The 20,661-nt window shown below is 39.2% G+C and overlaps 1 protein-coding gene across 1 annotated transcript in view; it reads right to left on the reverse strand.

The window, feature by feature from the left end:
* Positions 1–20,661, reverse strand: part of LOC139751791 (transmembrane protein 45B-like) — a 52,767-nt gene that overhangs the window by 2,557 nt on the left and 29,549 nt on the right. Inside the window, exons 2-4 of the mRNA XM_071667328.1 lie at positions 19,481–19,720; positions 15,508–15,731; positions 2,094–2,213 (exon numbers count right to left, since the gene is read on the reverse strand). Of these exons, the coding sequence (XP_071523429.1) occupies positions 2,094–2,213; positions 15,508–15,731; positions 19,481–19,715 (579 nt within the window). The 5' untranslated portion in view covers positions 19,716–19,720. The remainder of the gene's footprint in view (positions 1–2,093; positions 2,214–15,507; positions 15,732–19,480; positions 19,721–20,661) is intronic.

The following is a 20,661-nucleotide window of genomic DNA, read 5'->3' on the forward strand; positions in this document are numbered from 1 at the left end:
TATGCTGTCTAGCCCATCCTGTGGACAGTTATATGAAAGAGGATAAAGAGTGCACTAAAGGACTGAAAGAGTGCACAGAGTACACAAAAGATCTGAAAGATGTAGAACATACACAAGTTGGTGTGTCTGTCACTGTAGTAGGATCTTACAGGTGGATGTGTGTTATTATCTCTTTGTACAATATAGGGAGGGAGTTCCATGGAACCCCCATCTCTTGAACATTATCTTTTTTTACCAGAACAACTTTTTTAAAATTTCTATTTGGAAGGCAGCCAGCGGCCGGTACTACCAGCCTTGGTATGAGGAGGGTTCGTGATGGCTGTGTAGTGAGCCAACACTTCAGTGGTTGTCAAGTTACACTCCTCTGACCCAGGTATGTGTCTTTTTCTTTCTGCTTCACCCACACGTGGGCTATTGGCATTCGGTCCATAAGCAAAGAATCTCTCCTTGTCACAAGTAACACTTGACAACACTTAACTCACATAACTCATTCGTTATAACTTTAGATTTTCTTGTAGTGAGCACTATGTGCTAGCCCTGCCTTTTGGCCAGATGGTAGGAGCAACAGATACAAGAACTAGGTAGGAACAATTAGGTTGGAGCATTATGTAGAAGTAGTAGGTAGAAACATTAGGTCAAAGTAGTCGGAAGGAACTTTATGTAGGAGCTTCGACAAACACTGTGCTAGACTTGCCCGAGTTATGGAGACTGTATTGCCGTGGCCATCCCCTTGAGGCAGTTCCAGAGGGAGACAGACATTAGAGATATGGATAGATAGATCGTCTGCATTAACTCTGTCCTCAGCCATTCCATTCCCTTCATCCACACTCTTACACTTTCAAAGAACTTGTTTACATCATTTTTGATATTTCTTGCTCAGTTTTCATGATGTATGCTCCGGCTGCATACTTACATTATATAGTACCATACTTACATCGGAACTATAATTTATGTTGAATCTCATGTATGATGTCATAATGAGAAAGTCAAAGGAAAATCCAGGAAAATATATGTATTGAAAAGTTGGCTATTCCTTTGGATGAATATTGAATACATTTTTGCAATTTATTTTGAGTGATTCTGTATGTGTAATCTGTGTTTGTTTATTTCATGTATTTGTTTATTTCATTGAAACTTGTTTCTCCATTCATTGAGTTATTTACCCATTTACTTATGTTTTTTGTGATGTTTTATGAGCCACACAAACGACAAAGCAAGTCTTTTGATTCAAACATTATAAGATTGCTCTTGGCTGCGATGGGAAATTAAGTGAGGTTTTCATAATATCAGTTGGTGATGTATCAACTATCCATCCCCATGTTTTCCCTGATCTTCATAATGGCCTTTCCAATATCGAGTTAACTGTTATCTTAGCATAAGATTATAGATGATAAACTTGTCCCACAGGTCATACTGCATTGTCTATACAGTAAACTAACCAAGCGAGAGAAAGTCGATCATGTATTGTTACATTTAATATTCTGGCTTTGGAAAAGTTGAAATTTCCCTTGTCTTTGTCCATTAGTGTTCCATATCAAGATTTATTTAGAAAGAAAAAATCCCTGTATGAGAGATGTTCCAAGAGGGTTAAGGATTAAATAGAAAGGATACGTTTCGGCAACAACGAGTGGAATGTGAATGAAAGCAAGACCTTCAAGGGTGTGGAGGACAGCTCTTACAGGAGATGGGAGGAGTTGGGGGAAGAAGAGAAGCGATTGAGCGATAGTCATTCCACGATGGATTAAGATCAATGAGCCACCACAGAGGGAATGATGAGAAGAGTCCATCTCCTTTAGAGGGAGAAAAATGTGAGGGTACTAACCTGCAGGAGCACGTACCTGCAGGAGCACGTACCTGCAGGAGCATGTACCTGCAGGAGCATGTACCTGCAGGAGCACATACCCGCAGGAGCATGTACCTGCAGGAGCATGTACCTGCAGGAGGACCTACCTGGCAGATGACCTACCTGCGAGGATATCTACTTGTGGGAGGACCCACCAAGTGGAGTACCTACCAGCAGGAGCACCTACATGTAGGAGGACCTACCTACAGGAGAATCTACCTGCAACCAGACCTACTGACGGAGGACCTACCTGCAGAAGGACGAAGTAAGCCCTGGCGAGGGCAGGCAGGACACTCGACTTATAGCTCATCTCTAGAGCTATGGATATCACACATGCGCCAACGACATACACCAGCAACATGTGTAACTGCAAGCGGGAAACCTCTGTTATAACTTGTACCTTTATACCCTGTGTGTTGGGCCAAGTGCTCTCATGGTTAGTAAGATAGGACGTACATGTTGTCAGCAGAAAGTTTATTGCTTCAGGGACTAAGTAATTGCATATATGTTAATAAGGATTATGATAGTAATAATAATGATAATGATAATGATAGTAATGAGAACAAGAATGGTAATAGTAATGCTAATTATGATAGTAATAATGATAATAGCAATGATGATATCGATGATAATAGTAATGATGGTGATGATAATAATTTTTTATTTTATATAATTTGATATACTTAATCGCCTTTTCCCACGCGAGCAAGGTAGCACCAGGAAACAGACAAAGAATGGCCCATCCACTCATATTTTTTTATTATCAAACATAATCGCTGCCTCCCGCGTCTGCGAAGTAGCGCTAAGAAACAGACGAAGAATGGCCCATCCACTCATTTACACACACATATATATATAAACGCCCACATACGTACATATGCACATCAACATATACATACGCAGACATATACATACATACAAATATATATATTCATACTTGTTCGCCTTCATCCATTCCTGTCGCTACCCCATCCGATAGCAAAGATCATCGCTATCCTCTGCTTCAGCGAGGTAGCGCCAGGAAAACAAACAAAAAATGCCACGTTCGTTCACGCTCAGTCTCTAGCAGTCATGCGTAATGCACCGAAACCACAGCTCCCTATCCACATCCAGGCCTCACAGGCCTTTCCATGGTTTACTCCAAACGCTTCACATTCCCTGGTTCAGTTCATTGACAACACGTCGACCCCGATATAGCACATCATTCCAGTTCACTCTATTCCTTGCAGGCCTCTCACACTCTCCTGTATGTTCAGGCCCCGATCGTTCAAAATCTTTCTCACTCCATCCTTCCACCTTCAGTTTGGTCTCCCCACTTCTTGTTCCCTCCACCTCTGACACGTATATCCTCTTTATCAATCTTTCCTCAATCATTCTCTATGTCCAAACCATTTCAACACGCCTTCTGCTTTCTCAGCCACACTCTTTCTACTTGCACACATCTCTCTTACCCTTTCATTACTTACTCGATGAAACCACCTCACATCACATATTGTCCTCAAACATTTCATTTCCAACACATCCACCCTCCTCCATACAACCCTATCCATAGCCCATGCCTCGCAACCATGTCACATTGTTGAAACTACTATTCCTTCATACTTATCCATTTTTGTTCTCCGAGATAATGTTCTATCCTTCCACACATTCTTCATCACTCCCAGAACCTTTGCCCCTGTGACTCGCTTCCACTTTCATGGTTTCATTCACTGCTAAGTCCACTCCCAGATTCCTAAAACACTTCACTTCCTCCAATTTTTCTCCATTTAAACTTACATTCCATTTAACTTGTCCCTCAACCCTACTGAACCTAATGACCTTGCTCTTATTCACATTTATTCTCAACTTTCTCCTTTCACACACTTTTCCAAGCTCAGTCAGCAACTTCTGCAGTTTCTCACTCGAATCAGCCACTAGAGCTGTATCATTGGCGAACAACAACTGACTCACTTCTCAGGCCTTCTCATCCCCAACTAACTGCATACTAAACCCTCTCTCCAAAACTCTTACATTTACCTCCCTAACCACTCCATCCATAAACAAATTAAACAACCATGGGGCCATCACACACCCCTGCCGCAGACCGACATTCACTGAGAACCAATTGCTCTCCTCCCTTCCTACTCGTACACATGCCTTACATCCTTGGTAAAAACTTTTCACTGCCTCTAGCAACTTACGTCACACACCATACACTCTTAAGACCTTTCACAAAGCATCTCTATCAACGCTATCATATGCCTTCTCCAGATCCATAAATGCTACTTACAAATCCATCTGTTTTTCTAAGTATTTCTCACATACATTCTTCAAAGTAAACATAAGTATTTTTCACACATTCTTCAAAGCAAACACCTGATCTACACATCCTCTACCGCTTCTGAAACCACACTGCTCTTCCCCAATCTGATGTTCTGTACATGCCTTCACCCTCTCAATCAATACCCTCCCATATAATTTCCCAGGAATACTTCACAAATTTATACCTCTGTAATTTGAACACTCACCTTTACTCCCTTTGCCTTTGTGCAGTGGCACTATGCATGCATTCCGCTAATCCTCAGGCACTTCACCATGATCCATACATACACTGAATATCCTTACCAACCAATCAACAACACAGTCACCACATTTTTTGAAGATAATGATAAAGTGTGGAAAATTGTGTGAAAGGAGAAAGCTGAGAGTAAATGTGAATAAAAGCAAGGTTATTAGGTAAAGTAAGGTTGAGGGACAAGTGAATTGGGAGCTAAGTTTGAATGGAGAAAAACTGGAGGAACTGAAGTGTTTTAGATCCGGGAGTGGATTTGGCAGCGGATGGAACCATGGAAGCGGAAGTGAGTCATAGGGCGGGTGAGGGGGCGAAGGTTCTGGGAGCGTTGAAGAATGTGTGGAAGGCGAGAACATTATCTCGGAGAGCAAGAATGGGTATGTTTGAAGGAATTGTGGCTCCAATAATGCTGTATGGTTGCGAGGCGTGGGCTATAGATAGATAGGGTTGTACGGAGTAGGGTGGATATGTTGGAAATGAAATGTTTGAGGACAGTATGTGGTGTGAGGTGGTTTGATCGAGTAAGTAATGAAAGAGTAAGAGAGATGTGTGGTATTAAAAAGAGTATGGTTGAAAGAGCAGAAGAGGATGTGTTGAAATGGTTTGGACATATGGAGAGAATGAGTGAGGAAAGATTGACAAAGAGGATATATGTGTCAGAGGTGAAGGGAACAAGAAGTGGGAGACCAAGTGGAGGTGGAAGGATGGATTGAAAAAGATTTTGAGCGACTGGGGCCTGAATATACGGGAAGGTGAGATGCGTGCAAGGAATAGAGGAATTGGAACGATGTGGTATACTGGGGTCGACGTGCTGTCAATGGACTGAACCAGGGCATGTGAAGCGTCTGGAACAAACCATGGAAAGTTTTGCGGGGCCTGGATGTGGAAAGGGATTTGTAGTTTCGGTGCATTATACATGACAGCTAGAGACTGAGTGTGAGCGAATGTGGCCTTTTTGTCTGTTTTCCTGACGCTATCTAGCTGAAGTGGCGGTAGCGATGCTGTTTCCTGTGGGGCGGGGTAGGGACAGGAATGGATGAAGGCAAGTAAGTATGTGTATGTACATGTGTATGTATATGTCTGTGTATGTGTGTGTATATGTTGATATGTATATATATGTATATGTGCGGGTATGGGCGTTTATGTATATAGGTGTATATGAGTGGATTGGCCATTCTTTGTTTGTTTCCTGGCACTACCTCACTGACGCAGGAAACAGCGATTAAGTATGATAATAATAATAAGAGTAATAATGGTATTGATAATAATAATAATAATGATAATAATCATAATAATAATAATAATAATAATAATAATAATAATAATAATAATGATAATGATAATAATGATAATAATAATGATAATAATAATAATAATAATAATAATATAATAATAATAATGATTATAATTATGACAATATTAATGATAATGATAATAATAATAATAATAATGATAATAATAATAATAATAATAATAATAATAATAATAATAATAATGATAATAATGATAATAATGATAATAATAATATAGATAATAACGAGGATGATAATGATATTGACAATAATGGTAATCGTAGTTGTGTGCTAAAAAAATGGTAGGTGATTGGGAGTACTTAGTTTAACAAGAGAGACATACACAAATATACATATGTGAGCAGGGGAGATGGTCATTGGGCATTATTGGGTATTAATTTATATTTGTGTAAGGAGAGACTTCTGGATATGAATGTGCTGAGAGGGTCTGCTTGGGGGATGTCTGATCACTGTCGTGTAGAGGTGATGGTGAAGATTTGTAGAGGTTCTCGAGAAAGAGGGAACAATGTCGAGAAGAAGAGAGTGGTGAGAGTAAGTGAGCTTGAAAAGAGACTTTTGTGAGGAAATACCAGGAGAGATTGAGTGTAGAATGGCAAAAGGTGAGTGTAAGAGAAGTGAGGGGATTGGGTTAGGAATGGAAGGAATTTAGGGAAGCAGTGATGGCATGTGCATGAGATGCATTTAGTATGCAAAAGGTGGGAGGTAGGCTGATAGGAAAGGTAGTGAGTGGTGGGACTGCGTGCGAAAGGTGAGAGATGGGCAGATTAGAAAGGGTAGTAAGGTGTGGGATGAAGAAGTAAAGTTGCCTGTTAAAGACAAGTGAGGCATTTGGTCGGTACTTACAGGGAAGGAGTGCAAGTGATTGTTGGATGTATAAGAGAAAGTAGCAGGAGGTCAAGAGGAAGGTGCAGGGGTTGAGAAAGAGAGCAAATGAGAATAGGAGTAAGTGAGTATCAGTAAACTTTAGGAAGAAGATAGTGACTTGGAAATAAATAATGTGTGAAAGACAAGGGAGCAAATGGGAACATCAGTCAAGGGGGCAAAAAAAGGAAAGTGATAACAGGTAGTGATAAAGTGAGGAGATGTAGTGAGTGTTTTGAAGGACTATTAAATGTGTTTGATGACAGAGTGGCAGATATAGGGTGTTTTGGGTGGGGTGGTATGCAAAGTGAGAGTCATTTAGTGATTTGGTAAAGAGAGAAGAGGTGGTGAAAGCCTTGCGGAAGATGAAATGCAGCAAGGCAGATGGAGTGGATTGTATCGCAGTTGAATTTATTGAGTAAGGGGGTGGCAGTGTTGTTGATTGGTTGTTAAGGATTTTTATTATATGTATGGATCACAGTGAGGTGCCTGAGGATTAGTGAAATGCATGTATAGTGCCACTGAATAAAGGCACAGAGGTTAAGGGTGAGTGTTGACACTACGGAGATTTAAGTTTGTTAATTATGCTTGATAAGTTGTATGGGAGGATATTAATAGAGAAGGTGAAAGCATGTACAGAGCATCAGCTTAAGAAGGAGCAGTGTGGTTTCAGAAGTGGTAGAAGATGTGTGGGTCAAGTGTTTGCTTTCAAGAATGTGTATGAAAAATACTTAGAAAAAACAGATGGATTTGTATGTGGCATTTATGGATCTGGAGAAGGCATATGATAGGGTGGATAGAGATACTTTGGGGAAGGTTTTAAGAGTATATGGTGTGGGAGGAAAGTTGCTAGAAGCAGTGAGATGTTTTTGTGAAGGGTGTAAAGCTTGTGTACGAGTAGGAAGAGAAGAGAGCAAATGGTTCCAAGTGGAGGTTGGTCTATGGCAAGGGTGTGTGATGTCCCCATGGTTGTTCGATTTGGAAATGAATGGAGTGGTAAGGAAGGTAAATGTGAGTCTTGGAGAGAGGGGTGAGTATGCAGTCTTCCGGGATTGAGAGGGCCTGCGAAGTGAGTCAGATGTTGTTTGCTGATGATGCAGCTCTGGTGACAAATGCAATTGAGAAACTGCTGAAGTTGGTGACTGAGTTTGGAAGATTGTGTGAAAGGAGAAAGTTGAGAATGAATGTGAATAGGTTCAACAGGGTTGAGGGCCAAGTTTGATGGGTGTGGATTTGAATGGAGAAAAACAAGAGGAAGTGAAACATTTTAGATATCTGGGAGTGGACATGACAGCGAATGAAGCCATCGAAGTAGAAATGAGTCATAGGGTGGGGAAGGGTGCAAAGGTTCTGAGAGCACTGAAGAATGTGTAGAAAGAGAACTTTATCCGGGAGGGCAAAAATGATTATGTTTGCAAGAACAGTAGTCCCAATAATATTATATGGATGCAAGACATGGACTAAGATAAGGCTGTGCAGAGCAGGGTGGATGTGTTAGAAAAGAAAAAATGTTTGAGGACAATATGTGGTGTGAGGTGGTTTGATTGGGCAAGTAATGAAAGGGTAAGAGAGATGTATGGAATGAAAATAGTGTAGTTGATAGAGCTGAAGAGGGTGTGTTTAAGTGGTTTGGACATATGGAGGGGAGGAGTGAGGAAAGGTTGACAAAGAGGATGTATGTGTCAGAAGTGGAGGGGACAAGGAGAATGGAGAGACCAAATTGGAGGTGGAAGGATGAAGTGGAAAAGATTTTGCGTGGTTGGGGTCTGAATGTGCAGGAGGGTGAAAGGTATGAACAAGATTGAGTGAATTGGAGAGTTAGTAGATTAAGCCAGGGCATGTGAAATGTCTGGGGTAAATCAAGAAAAGGTGGTGTAGGGCAAGGTTGTGGATAGGGAGCTGTGATTTCGGTGCATTGCACATGACAGCTAGAGAATAGATATGAGCGGTTGTGGCCTTTCTTCATTTGTTCCTGGCGCCACCTCACTGACACAGGATATGGCATTCAAGTATGAAAAAGAAATAATGTGAGAGAGATGAGAACAAATGGAAATATTAGTGAAAGGGTCAAATGGGGAAGTGATAAGGGACGGAGATGAGGTGAATGCTAAATGGAGTGAGAGTCTTGAAGGAGTGTTAAATGTGTGCGATGGTAGGATGGCAGCTGTCTGCCGTAAAGGTCACGGAAGTATACAAAGTGAGAGAGTCATGGCAAGCATTTTGGTGAATAATGAAGAGGTGGTGAAAGCCTTTCACTAGATGAAGTGTGGGAAGATGGCTGAAGTGGGCGGTATTGCAGTTGAATTTCTCAAGAAAGAGGGTGACTGTCTCATTGACTTGTTACCTAGGATTTTCGTTGTATGTATGGATCTTGATGAGCTGCCTGGGCATTGTTGAAATGCTTTTTAGTGCTGTTGTATAAAAAGGCAAGGGAGCTAAAGGTGAATGTTCAAATTATAGAAGTACAACTTTTTCTGGTATACTCGGTAATTAGTATAGACGAATGGTGATTGATAGGATAGTGACATACACAGAGCATCAGATTGTGGAGGAACAGTGTTGTTTGAGGAATGATAGAGGATGTGTGGATCAAGTGTTTGCTTTGAAAAATGTGTGAAAAATATCCAGACACAGAAGGATGACATGTATGGATCTGGAGAAAGCATATGACAGGGTTAACAGAGATGCTTTATGGAAGATGTTATATAGTGTGTGAGAAAAGCTCTTATGAGCAGACGAGTTTTTACGAAGAGTTTACATGAGAAAGATGGACCATAGGAGGCCTAAGTGGCCCAAGACTGGGTCGTCTGGTGAAAAAAAAAAAAAAGAGGATTTTAACGATGAGAAAATGTGATTCCGCTCAGCAGTTTTGTAAGCCATCATCGCCTCCCCACTGTATTCTAGTGTCACCCGTGACCGCTGTCATTTATACAATTTAGTTCTATTTTTTATTTTTATTTTTTTTTTAGAGTATACCTAATTTTATAAAATATATGTGTAAACAACTTTAGAAATTATTTATAGTCTTAGCATTCACTATGTCTGACGGTAACTTATTCCGGTGCTCAACACACCAGGTAACTGTGTTTTCTTGTATTTTGAAAATTTGTTCGTGATTTACATTATCGAACTTGTTCAGAATTTTGAACACTTGGATTAAGTCGCTGTGAAGTCTACATTTTTGAAGGGAGAAGAGATCCAATCGTTTTAGCCTCTCTTCGTATGCCAGATTTCTAAGGGATGGGATCAATTTTGTCGCATGCTTTTGTTCTTGTTCTAATTTTTTCCTCATGTTTCTATAGTTTGAGGATCAAAACTGTACTGTATATTCAAGGTGTGGTCTCGCTAGAGAATTATAAACTGTGAGAATTGTTTCTGGTGTCTTGTGATCTATGTTCCTGGCTATGAAATATGACATTTGGTTGCCTTTTTTTTTACTTGCTGCTTGACACTGTTTAGTGTACTTCAGATTGTTGATAATGACAACTCCAAGGTCTTTTTCTGCATTTACTTTAGTTAAAGAGTTTCCGAATGGTTTGTAATCGTAACGTATATTCTTGTCTCCAGAGTGCACAACTTTACACTTGTATACATTCAACTTCATTTGCCATCTGTCTGACCACTCTGCTAGTAAGTTAAGATCTCTTTGAATCATTTCGCAGTCCCGCCTGTTTACACTTCTGCTTCCTAGTTTAGTAACGTCAGCAAATTTGGAGATCTTAGACATGAAACCGAGTTCTAGGTTATGAAAATGTATTATTAAAAGAATTAGGCCTATGACCGATCCCTGTGGCACACCATTCGTTACGTCTAGCCAATCTGAGGCTTCGCTGTTTAATACTACACACTGCTTTCTTCTGGTAAGCTAATCTCTGATCCATGTACAGAGGACTGCACCGATTCCGTGTGATTTGAGTTTATGTAAAAGTCGTATGTGAGGTACTTTATCGAAGGCTTTTGAAGGTCTGAATATACTTCATCAGATGGTAATTTTTCGTCTCAATTCTAATAAGAAAAAAACATTAAGAAATTACAGCAAATTCATCTGGTCGGATCTTCTATTGTGGAAACCATGGTGGTTGTCGGATATGATTTTGTGATCTAAAAAGTGATAAATTTCATCGTATTAATGTTCCATCATTTTACTTAACACTGACGTAAGGTTAATCTGACAGTGGATCATGGTACACTTTTTGTCTCCTTTTATATATATGGGAATAACATTTGCTAGTTTCTAGTCAGTTGGCATCTGACCATCCGATAGAAATTCGATGAATATTTTTGGTATGGCATGTATCAGCTGTCTCCTGACCTTTAAAAATCTTGGAGTTATGTAACTGGTCCGTTGGATTTGTTAGGATTCAATTGGTCTAGTTATTTAAGTATTTCAGATCTCTATTTCTCTAACCTTCAACTCTTCTTCATCAGATCCTCAAAACATTTTCATTGGTTGTGGTATGCAAGATGTTTCTTCAATTGTAAATACGAAGTTATAGGAATTATTTAGTATGGTAATTATTTCCTTGTCGTCAGTAGTTAGTGTCATGTTCGTTTCGTAATGGTCCAGTTCCTTCTTTTACTGTCTTCCTGTCTTATATATTTGAAGAATTTCTTAGGATTATTCTTAACTTTCGATGAAATTCTTTTTCTTCCTCATGTATACTTTATCTTATGACTTCTTGCAATGTATTTGGATTTTGATTAATTCCTGGCAGTTTTCATTGGTTCCCATTGATTTTAATTTCTTATATGTTTTCTTGTTTTGATGAATTAGTCCTTTTCTCCTTTTCTACTATGATGGATTCGAAATATTGCAAGATCTCTTTGTAATTCATGAAATATATTTATTTTCAGTCTCGAATTGTGTATTTCTAGAATTATTTCACATTTCCTGTACTGTGTAAATGTCAAGAAGTATATGAGTATGCAGTGAGGAGTGTGATTGGTTCGAGGTGAAGGTTGGTCTCTGGCAGAGATGTTAGATATCACCATTTCTTTTCAATCTGTTGATGGGTGGGATGGTGATGGGTAGGATGGTGATGGGTGGGATGGTGATGGGTGGGATGGTGATGGGTGGGATGGTGATGGGTGGGGTGGTGATGGGTGGGGTGGTGATGGGTGGGGTGGTGAGGAAAGTGTATGCAAGGGTTTTGAGGAGAAGGATAGGTATGCAGTTTGGCAGGGTTGGTGATGGGTTGGGATGGTGATGGGTAGGATGGTGATGGGTTGGGATGGTGATGGGTGGGATGGTGATGGGTATGATGGTGATGAGTAGGATGGTGATGGGTGGGATGGTGATGGGTGGGATGGTGATGAGTAGGATGGTGATGGGTGGGATGGTGATGGGTAGGATGGTGATGGGTGGGATGGTGATGGGTGGGGTGGTGATGGGTGGGGTGGTGATGGGTGGGGTGGTGAGGAAAGTGTATGCAAGGGTTTTGAGGAGAAGGATAGGTATGCAGTTTGGCAGGGTTGGTGATGGGTTGGGATGGTGATGGGTAGGATGGTGATGGGTTGGGATGGTGATGGGTGGGATGGTGAGGAAAGTGTATGCAAGGGTTTTGAAGAGAAGGATAGGTATGCAGTTTGGCAAGGTTGGTGATGCTACGAAGATAAGTTGATGACCCGGCACTTAACAGATGTGAATAAGAAATGTAATCATCTGGTTTTGATGTTTGGGAGACTGTGTGAAAGAAAGTTGAGAGTAAATGTGAGTAAAAGTAAGGCAGTGAAAAGAGACAAGCTATTGGTTGTAATCTACTGAGAGATTATGATCTTATTAACTTCGGTATTGGGAAGACATATAAAGTTGTCCGTCCGCAGGGCATTTTGATTGCTGAAGAGAAATGGTAATGATGAAACAGAGGGGTTTAGCTAGCTCAGGGGAGAACTTACAGAGTTTCATAGGTTATTCAGGTATCATAAATGCTTCATCTTAGGTCAGTGTAATCATCTCGTAACTTCAGACATTCTTACACTAAGCATTAGTGATATTACAGTGATATCGGGGAAAGTCTTTGACAGATGGTGACGAGGTGATTCTCAATTTGAAGTGCATCTTTACTAAAAAGTCATAGTTGCTGTATGTTCAGGTCCCTGCACTCAGGTCCCTACACTCAGGTCCCTTCACTCAGGTCCCTGCACTCAGGTCCCTACACTCAGGTCCCTGCACTCAGGTCCCTACACTCAGGTCCCTGCACTCAGTTTATGGAATGTTTTAATTTTGTAGTTTGGTAGAGTAGCAAGACTACAAACTTTGCAGTTCACAAACGACAGTTGTGGAGGGCATTACAGAGGTTGGTGTTAGTGTGGTAGAAGATCACGTCTCATGGGTGTGCATGTTTCTTCGTGAGGGATGTGATCCAGGGCACATCAGCTGGGTGGAATCTTAAGGATCTCTAGAAGGAGAAATGATGAAAGGCTTCATTTATTGTGCTTTTGTAATATTCCCGTTTCATTCCAGTGTAATCCAGACAGACACTTCGGTCCAGGGATATGGCACTCTCCAGTATATTGATGATTAACCTCAGAGGTTAAGTCATTTGTGGGGAAGGGCATCCAGAAAACCAGTAAGTGCTTTATCGGTGATCAGTGAGTTGCATTGGTTGGGATGGAGGTACTAGTCAGTCATATTCATCAAAATAAACTCGATATTATTCTGACTACATATGGCAAACACTACAACTTGTATTAAACCTGGATGTTCCTATAGGTCCATAGTGCCAGGATCTTCAATGTCCCTAAACACAGAACTCAACTCAGCGCGTGGTATGTGCTGACGTGGTGTTGGCTAAAGTCGTTATCACTTTATCAGTATGGGGAAGGGTGTTGGAGGATACAGCCCACAATGAATGATGGGAACAGTTTGGCAGGAGTGAGGGATCAATACCACACAATTCTGTATTATCTCCACATCCTTAGGAATTCACTCGTAGGATGGGACAGATGTAGGTTCTTTTGACAGAAGAGTACCTTACTTATTGTTGCAAAGATGATGAAAATGTTCATAATTCTTGATATCGCAAGTCTTGCCATGTCTTTCCAATGGTAGAAACACCAGTCTTAACTGATATGACCTTATTAATGAACTCATCCATTCTGTGTGAAAACAATGTGACATCTGATAGTATTGTTTATGGTAAACTGAATTCCTTAAAGCTTAATTTAAGTGGATATATGTTACCTTATCATAGATAAGGTGACTTTGATTGATATGTGAACATGGTTATTTTATCTGAGGCTATGAACATGGAATAGATTTAAAGACTTAAGTCACACAGTGACCCTGGTGTACAAGTATCCATTACCACACCTCAAACAGTTAAGGGCAGTGCATGAGGAAACCATTGCTGACATCTGGTCATGAGCACCGTGCAAGACTTCCAATTGTGTCACCAGCTCTGACCTCAACCACTGGGAGGGTGTCACCCTGATCACTTCTAATGTTCTCGATTGTGTCCTGCTTCAAATTAGATCACTTACATTTTTTTTCTTCCATACTTGTTCACCAGTTCCTGCATTGACGAGTTTGCGCCAAGGAGATACAAAGAAAAGGCCTCGTCCGCTTATATACATTCTCTAGTTGATGTGTGTATCACAAAGAAACTGCAGTCCCCCTGTCCACAACTAGGACCCACGAACCTCTTCATGGTTTCCTCTGGCTACTTCATATGTCCTGGTTTAGTCCATTGGCTGCATGTCACCCTTGTATACCACATTGCTCCAGTTCACTCTTATCCCATTCATGCCTTTCACTTTCCTGAATGCTCAGGTCCTGAGCACAAACAATCTTCACTCCATCCTTCCATCCTCAGTGTGGTCTCCCCATTCTCTACATCATATTCACTTTTGACAAATATTCTCTTTGTTAATCTCTCCTTACTCACTCTCTCCACATGTCCAGACTACTTCAGCACACTCTCATCTACTCACTCAGCCACACTCATCTTATTACCACACCCGTCTCTTGCCCTACCATTTCTTACTTGATCACCCTTCATCACACCACATTTTGCTCTCAAACCTGTAATTTCCAACACATTCATCCTCTTCCGTATACTCTCATCTATAACTCATGTCTGCATCAATACAATTCACATTTCTCAGTGGTCCCTAGGACTTTCACCCCCTCACCCATCTTATCACCCACCATACTTCCATGGATCCATTCGCTGCCATGTTCACTTCAAGTTATTTAAAACACTTCACTTCCTCCAAGTCTTCTCCGTTCAAACTCACATCCCAGCTAACCTGTCCCTCACCCCTGCTGAACCTAATAACCTTACTTTTATTCAAATTTACTCAAAACTTTCACACACTCTCCCAAAATCAGACACCAGCTTCTGCAATTTCTCACTTGAATATGCCACCACTGCCTTGTCATGATCAAACAACTGACTCGCCTCCCAGGCCCCACATACTTTACAATGAGAGGGTTCCAATTCCTCTAAGCATTTTTCAGATGAATATTTGTGTTGGGGGATTTCAAAACCCTAGACACTTGCATTCGCTTTTCCTGTCATAACTGGTAGAACATGGATTTCATCCAGATACTTCAGTCTCTTTACTAATTGTTTTCTGTCGTAGGCTGTGTTTCATGGCATTCAACCCCTCAGACAAGTGGTATTTTAAACATGGCATATGAAATGTGAATACTGGCCTCCTTCATTGTCATCTTATAGAAAGTAAGAAAATGGTAACCCTCACCAGCATTTTATATTTATAGAAAATGTGATTACTGGCAGTACATTTTTTGATTCATTGGAGAGAGTATAGGGATGTTGGTAGCATTCATTATCAAGGTTATATCAAGAATGGGATTAGTGGTTGCCTTAACCTAGATGGTGATGTTATGAACAGACCTCACATTAGGTTGATATATAGAGAGTGAGATGATAGGAGACCTTACTATAATGGTACAGATGGTGGCCTACTGACCTGATGTCCATTTCTGTGCGGCCATGGAGGTGATGCAGGAACAGGATTCCCTCCACAATGAAAGCCAACAGAGCAGAGACGTAGTCAGTGTCTGGCGGGAGCGGTGCCCTGTAGTGCATCATGATGTCCACAGCGCCGTTCACGCCAAAGAAAAAGTACATGGTCATGTGTTGTGAGTTTCCCATGTGGGTAAACGTCCCATGCACAAATGCTGTGATTAATTCACCTGGAAGTTTACATGTGGGATATTATTACAAACATTCTTTCAACTTGATGAGCTGTTTTTGCTTTTACTTATCACTAGCCTATTAATTCTATTTGACTGCATTATGATTATCTTTAACTTCCTCAGTTTTATCATGAAGTGGAAAGCTTGTGTAGATATATTTATCTTCAAGTGACATAGACTGCAATGATTATTCTAGATCTGTGTCTTTCAAGTTGGAATCTTTGGATGTGAATTACAGAATACAAAATGATATAGACTGTTGTAACAGACTTATTTTAGATTTATGTCTTTCATAATTGGAATTATTTGCTGTGTTATAAAATGCAACATGGTATAGAATGTACTTATATACTTATTCTAGTGCTTTGCCTTTCATAATTACAATTCTTAGATTAAACGATGAAATAGAAATTTATATAGACTGCAATAACATACTTATTCTAGATATTTGTATTTCATAATTTGAATTTTAGATGTGAATTACAGTAACAACATATACTTTATGCCTGTCAATGTAGATTTTGAATGAAGTATTTAGGCGCCCTTGAGAACTCAGAATATCACCTCTTCCAGCAATCATCATTCTTACAGATCACTGTCAAGTATAATCAGTCATCAAGTATAATCAGTCATCAAGTATAATCAGTCATCAAGTATAATCAGTCATTAAGTATAATCAGTCATCAAGTATAATCAGTCATCAAGTATAATCAGTCATTAAGTATAATCAGTCATCAAGTATAATCAGTCATCAAGTATAATCAATCATCAAGTATAATCAGTCATAAAGTATAATCACAGTCATCAATTATGATCAGTCATCAAGTATAATCACTGTCATCAAGTATAATCAGTCATCAACTATAATCACTGTCAACAAGTATAATCAGTCATCAAGTATAATCACTGTCATCAAGTATAATCAGTCATCAACTATAATCACTGTCAACAAGTATAATCAGTCATCAAGTATAATCACTGTCATCAAGTATAATCAGTCATCAAGTATAATCACTGTCATCAAGTATAATCAGTCATCAACTATAATCACTATCATCAAGTATAATCAGTCATCAAGTATAATCAATCATCAAGTATAATCAGTCATAAAGTATAATCACAGTCATCAATTATAATCAGTCATCAAGTATAATCAGTCATCAAGTATAATCACTGTCATCAAGTATAATCAGTCATCAAGTATAATCAGTCATCAAGTATAATCACGGTCATCAAGTATAATCAGTCATCAAGTATAATCACTGTCATCAAGTATAATCAGTCATCAAGTATAATCACTGTCATCAAGTATAATCAGTCATCAAGTATAATCACTGTCATCAAGTATAATCAGTCATCAAGTATAATCACAGTCATCAAGTATAATCAGTCATCAAGTATAATCACAGTCATCAAGTATAATCAGTCATCAAGTATAATCACTGTCATCAAGTATAATCACAGTCATCAAGTATAATCACTGTCATCAAGTATAATCAGTCATCAAGTATAATCACTGTCATCAAGTATAATCAGTCATCAAGTATAATCACAGTCATCAAGTATAATCAGTCATCAAGTATAATCACAGTCATCAAGTATAATCAGTCATCAAGTATAATCAGTCATCAAGTATAATCACTGTCATCAAGTATAATCAGTCATCAAGTATAATCAGTCATCAAGTATAATCCTGTCATCAAGTATAATCAGTCATCAAGTATAATCAGTCATCAAGTATAATCACGTCATCAAGTATAATCACAGTCATCAAGTATAATCAGTCATCAAGTATAATATCTGTCATCAGTATAAGTCATCAAGTATAATCAGTCATCAAGTTATAATCAGTCATCAAGTATAATCAGTCATCAAGTATATCATCATCAAGTATAATCAGTCATCAAGTATAATCAGTCATCAAGTATAATCAGTCAAGTATAATCACAGTCATCAAGTGTAATCACAGTCATCAAGTATAATCACTGTCATCAAGTATAATCACTGTCATCAAGTATAATCAGTCATCAAGTATAATCACTGTCATCAAGTATAATCACTGTCATCAAGTGTAATCACAGTCATCAGGTATAATCACTGTCATCAAGTATAATCAGTCATCAAGTATAATCACGGTCATCAAGTATAATCAGTCATCAGTATAATCAGTCATCAAGTATAATCAGTCATCGAGTATAATCACTGTCATCAAGTATAATCAGTCATCAAGTATAATCAGTCATCAAGTATAATCAGTCATCAAGTATAATCACAGTCATCAAGTATAATCAGTCATCAAGTATAATCAGTCATCAAGTATAATCAGTCATCAAGTATAATCACAGTCATCAAGTATGATCAGTCATCAAGTATAATCAGTCATCAAGTATAATCAGTCATCAAGTATAATCAGTCAAGTATAATCAGTCATCAAGTATAATCAGTCATCAAGTATAATCACAGTCACCAAGTATATTCAGTCATCAAGTATAATCACAGTCATCAAGTATAATCACAGTCATCAAGTATAATCAGTCATCAAGCATAATCAGTCATCAAGTATAATCACAGTCATCAAGTATAATCAGTCATCAAGTATAATCAGTCATCAAGTATAATCTGTCATCAAGTATAATCAGTCATCAAGTATAATCAGTCATCAAGTATGATCAGTCATCAAGTATAATCAGTCATCACGTATAATCAGTCATCAAGTATAATCACAGTCATCAAGTATAATCAGTCATCAAGTATAATCACAGTCATCAAGTATGATCACAGTCATCAAGTATAATCAGTCATCAAGTATAATCAGTCATCAAGTATAATCACTGTCATCAAGTATAATCAGTCATCAAGTATAATCACAGTCAAGTATAATCAGTCATCAAGTATGATCAGTCATCAAGTATAATCACAGTCAAGTATAATCAGTCATCAAGTATAATCAGTCATCAAGTATAATCACTTTCATCAAGTATAATCAGTCATCAAGTATAATCAGTCATCAAGTATAATCACTGTCATCAAGTATAATCAGTCATCAAGTATAATCACAGTCATCAAGTATAATCACAGTCATCAAGTATAATCAGTCATAAAGTATAATCACAGTCAAGTATAATCAGTCATCAAGTATAATCAGTCATCAAGTATAATCACAGTCATCAAGTATAATCACAGTCATGAAGTATAATCAGTCATCAAGTATAATCAGTCATCAAGTATAATCACAGTCATCAAGTATAATCACAGTCAAGTATAATCAGTCATCAAGTATAATCAGTCATCAAGTATAATCACAGTCATCAAGTATAATCACAGTCAAGTATAATCAGTCATCAAGTATAATCACAGTCATCAAGTATAAACACAGTCATCAAGTATAATCAGTGATCAAGTATAATCAGTCATCAAGTATAATCAGTCATCAAGTATAATCACAGTCATCAAGTATAATCACAGTCATCAAGTATAATCACTGTCATCAAGTATAATCAGTCATCAAGTATAATCACAGTCATCAATTATAATCACAGTCATCAAGTATAATCACAGTCATCAAGTATAATCACTGTCATCAAGTATAATCACTGTCAAGTATAATCACAGTCATCAAGTATAATCACAGTCATCAAGTATAATCACAGTCATCAAGGATAATCACAGTCATCAAGTATAATCACTGTCATCATGTGTCATGGGACTAGATGGAAAAGATGAATAACACATAAAGGTTGAGGCACCTGTCATGCCGATGGTGGTTACCGCCACCTTTAGTATACCCTCCAGTGGAAGGCCTGGGTAACAGGAGAATGGGAAGGTCGAGGTGTTGGTGTAGGTGGGGCGGTGTCCATTGTCTTGTGTCGTCCGCCCAACCCGCTGGCACAGATGGTATCTCTGGAAGATATTGTACGCCCACCACAATCCAAACATCGTGAAGAATGATCCAGGTAACACATGACCCATGAAGGAACCCATCTCTCCTGGACCAGGAATTAAGAAAAAGTTGGAAATGCTGATGTAAAAAAACGAAATGACAAAAAAGCATACAATAATGTGAAATACTGATGTACTTACCATAGAAGTACAGGAGCAGTTGTTATGGAAGTACAAGTGCACTTGTGAGGGGAGTACAAGTTCACTTGACATATACGCACCGGTGCACTTGCCATGGAAGTACAAGTGCACTTTTATAAGTACGCATGCTCTTGCCATGGGAGTACAGGTGCATTTGCCATATAAGAATGGATGCAGTTGCCATGGAAATACAAGTGCACTTGTATATGTATGGATGCAGATGCCATGGAAACACAGGTGTACTTGCCATGGAAGTATAGTTGCACTTTTCATGGAAATGCAAGTGCACTTATTATGAAGTACAGGTGCACTTGTCATGGATATGCAGTTAACCGTACATGTGTTTCTAACATCCTTAGTCTATAGACAACCTCGACATGTCTTAATTCATCACCATGTAGCCATAATAGTCTCTTATGTTGACAATGATTATTAGAAACTTAAGTAACTTTGAGATTCACATACATGTTGAACACATCAGGTTTCAGCATTCGGATATAGACTTGGTTGGTAATGACAGACTGATGACAAACTGGCACTGAATTACGTATGACGTCACGTGGTGTATGTGTGAGCATCAATGAAGGTGACGCATTCACGAGCCGCCCAGGGTCGAGCCCGCATAGGGTTGAATCCTCATCGTGTCAGTCTGTCCACGGTTAACCCAGCTGTTCATCCTCACTTCAGGTCTGAGTGATAAATTGAGTGCCAGGCATATGCTCGGACAGTGGATAGGGAGAAAGAATACTTCTCACGGTTTCCCGCGTGTCGTAAAAGGCTACTAAATGCGGCGGGAGCAGGGGCTGGAAACCCTCCTCTCCTTGTATTTCACCTTGTATTTCAATTT

Source organism: Panulirus ornatus, chromosome 12, assembly GCF_036320965.1.
Source record: "Panulirus ornatus isolate Po-2019 chromosome 12, ASM3632096v1, whole genome shotgun sequence".
In the NCBI taxonomy this organism is placed as follows: Eukaryota; Metazoa; Arthropoda; class Malacostraca; order Decapoda; family Palinuridae; genus Panulirus; species Panulirus ornatus.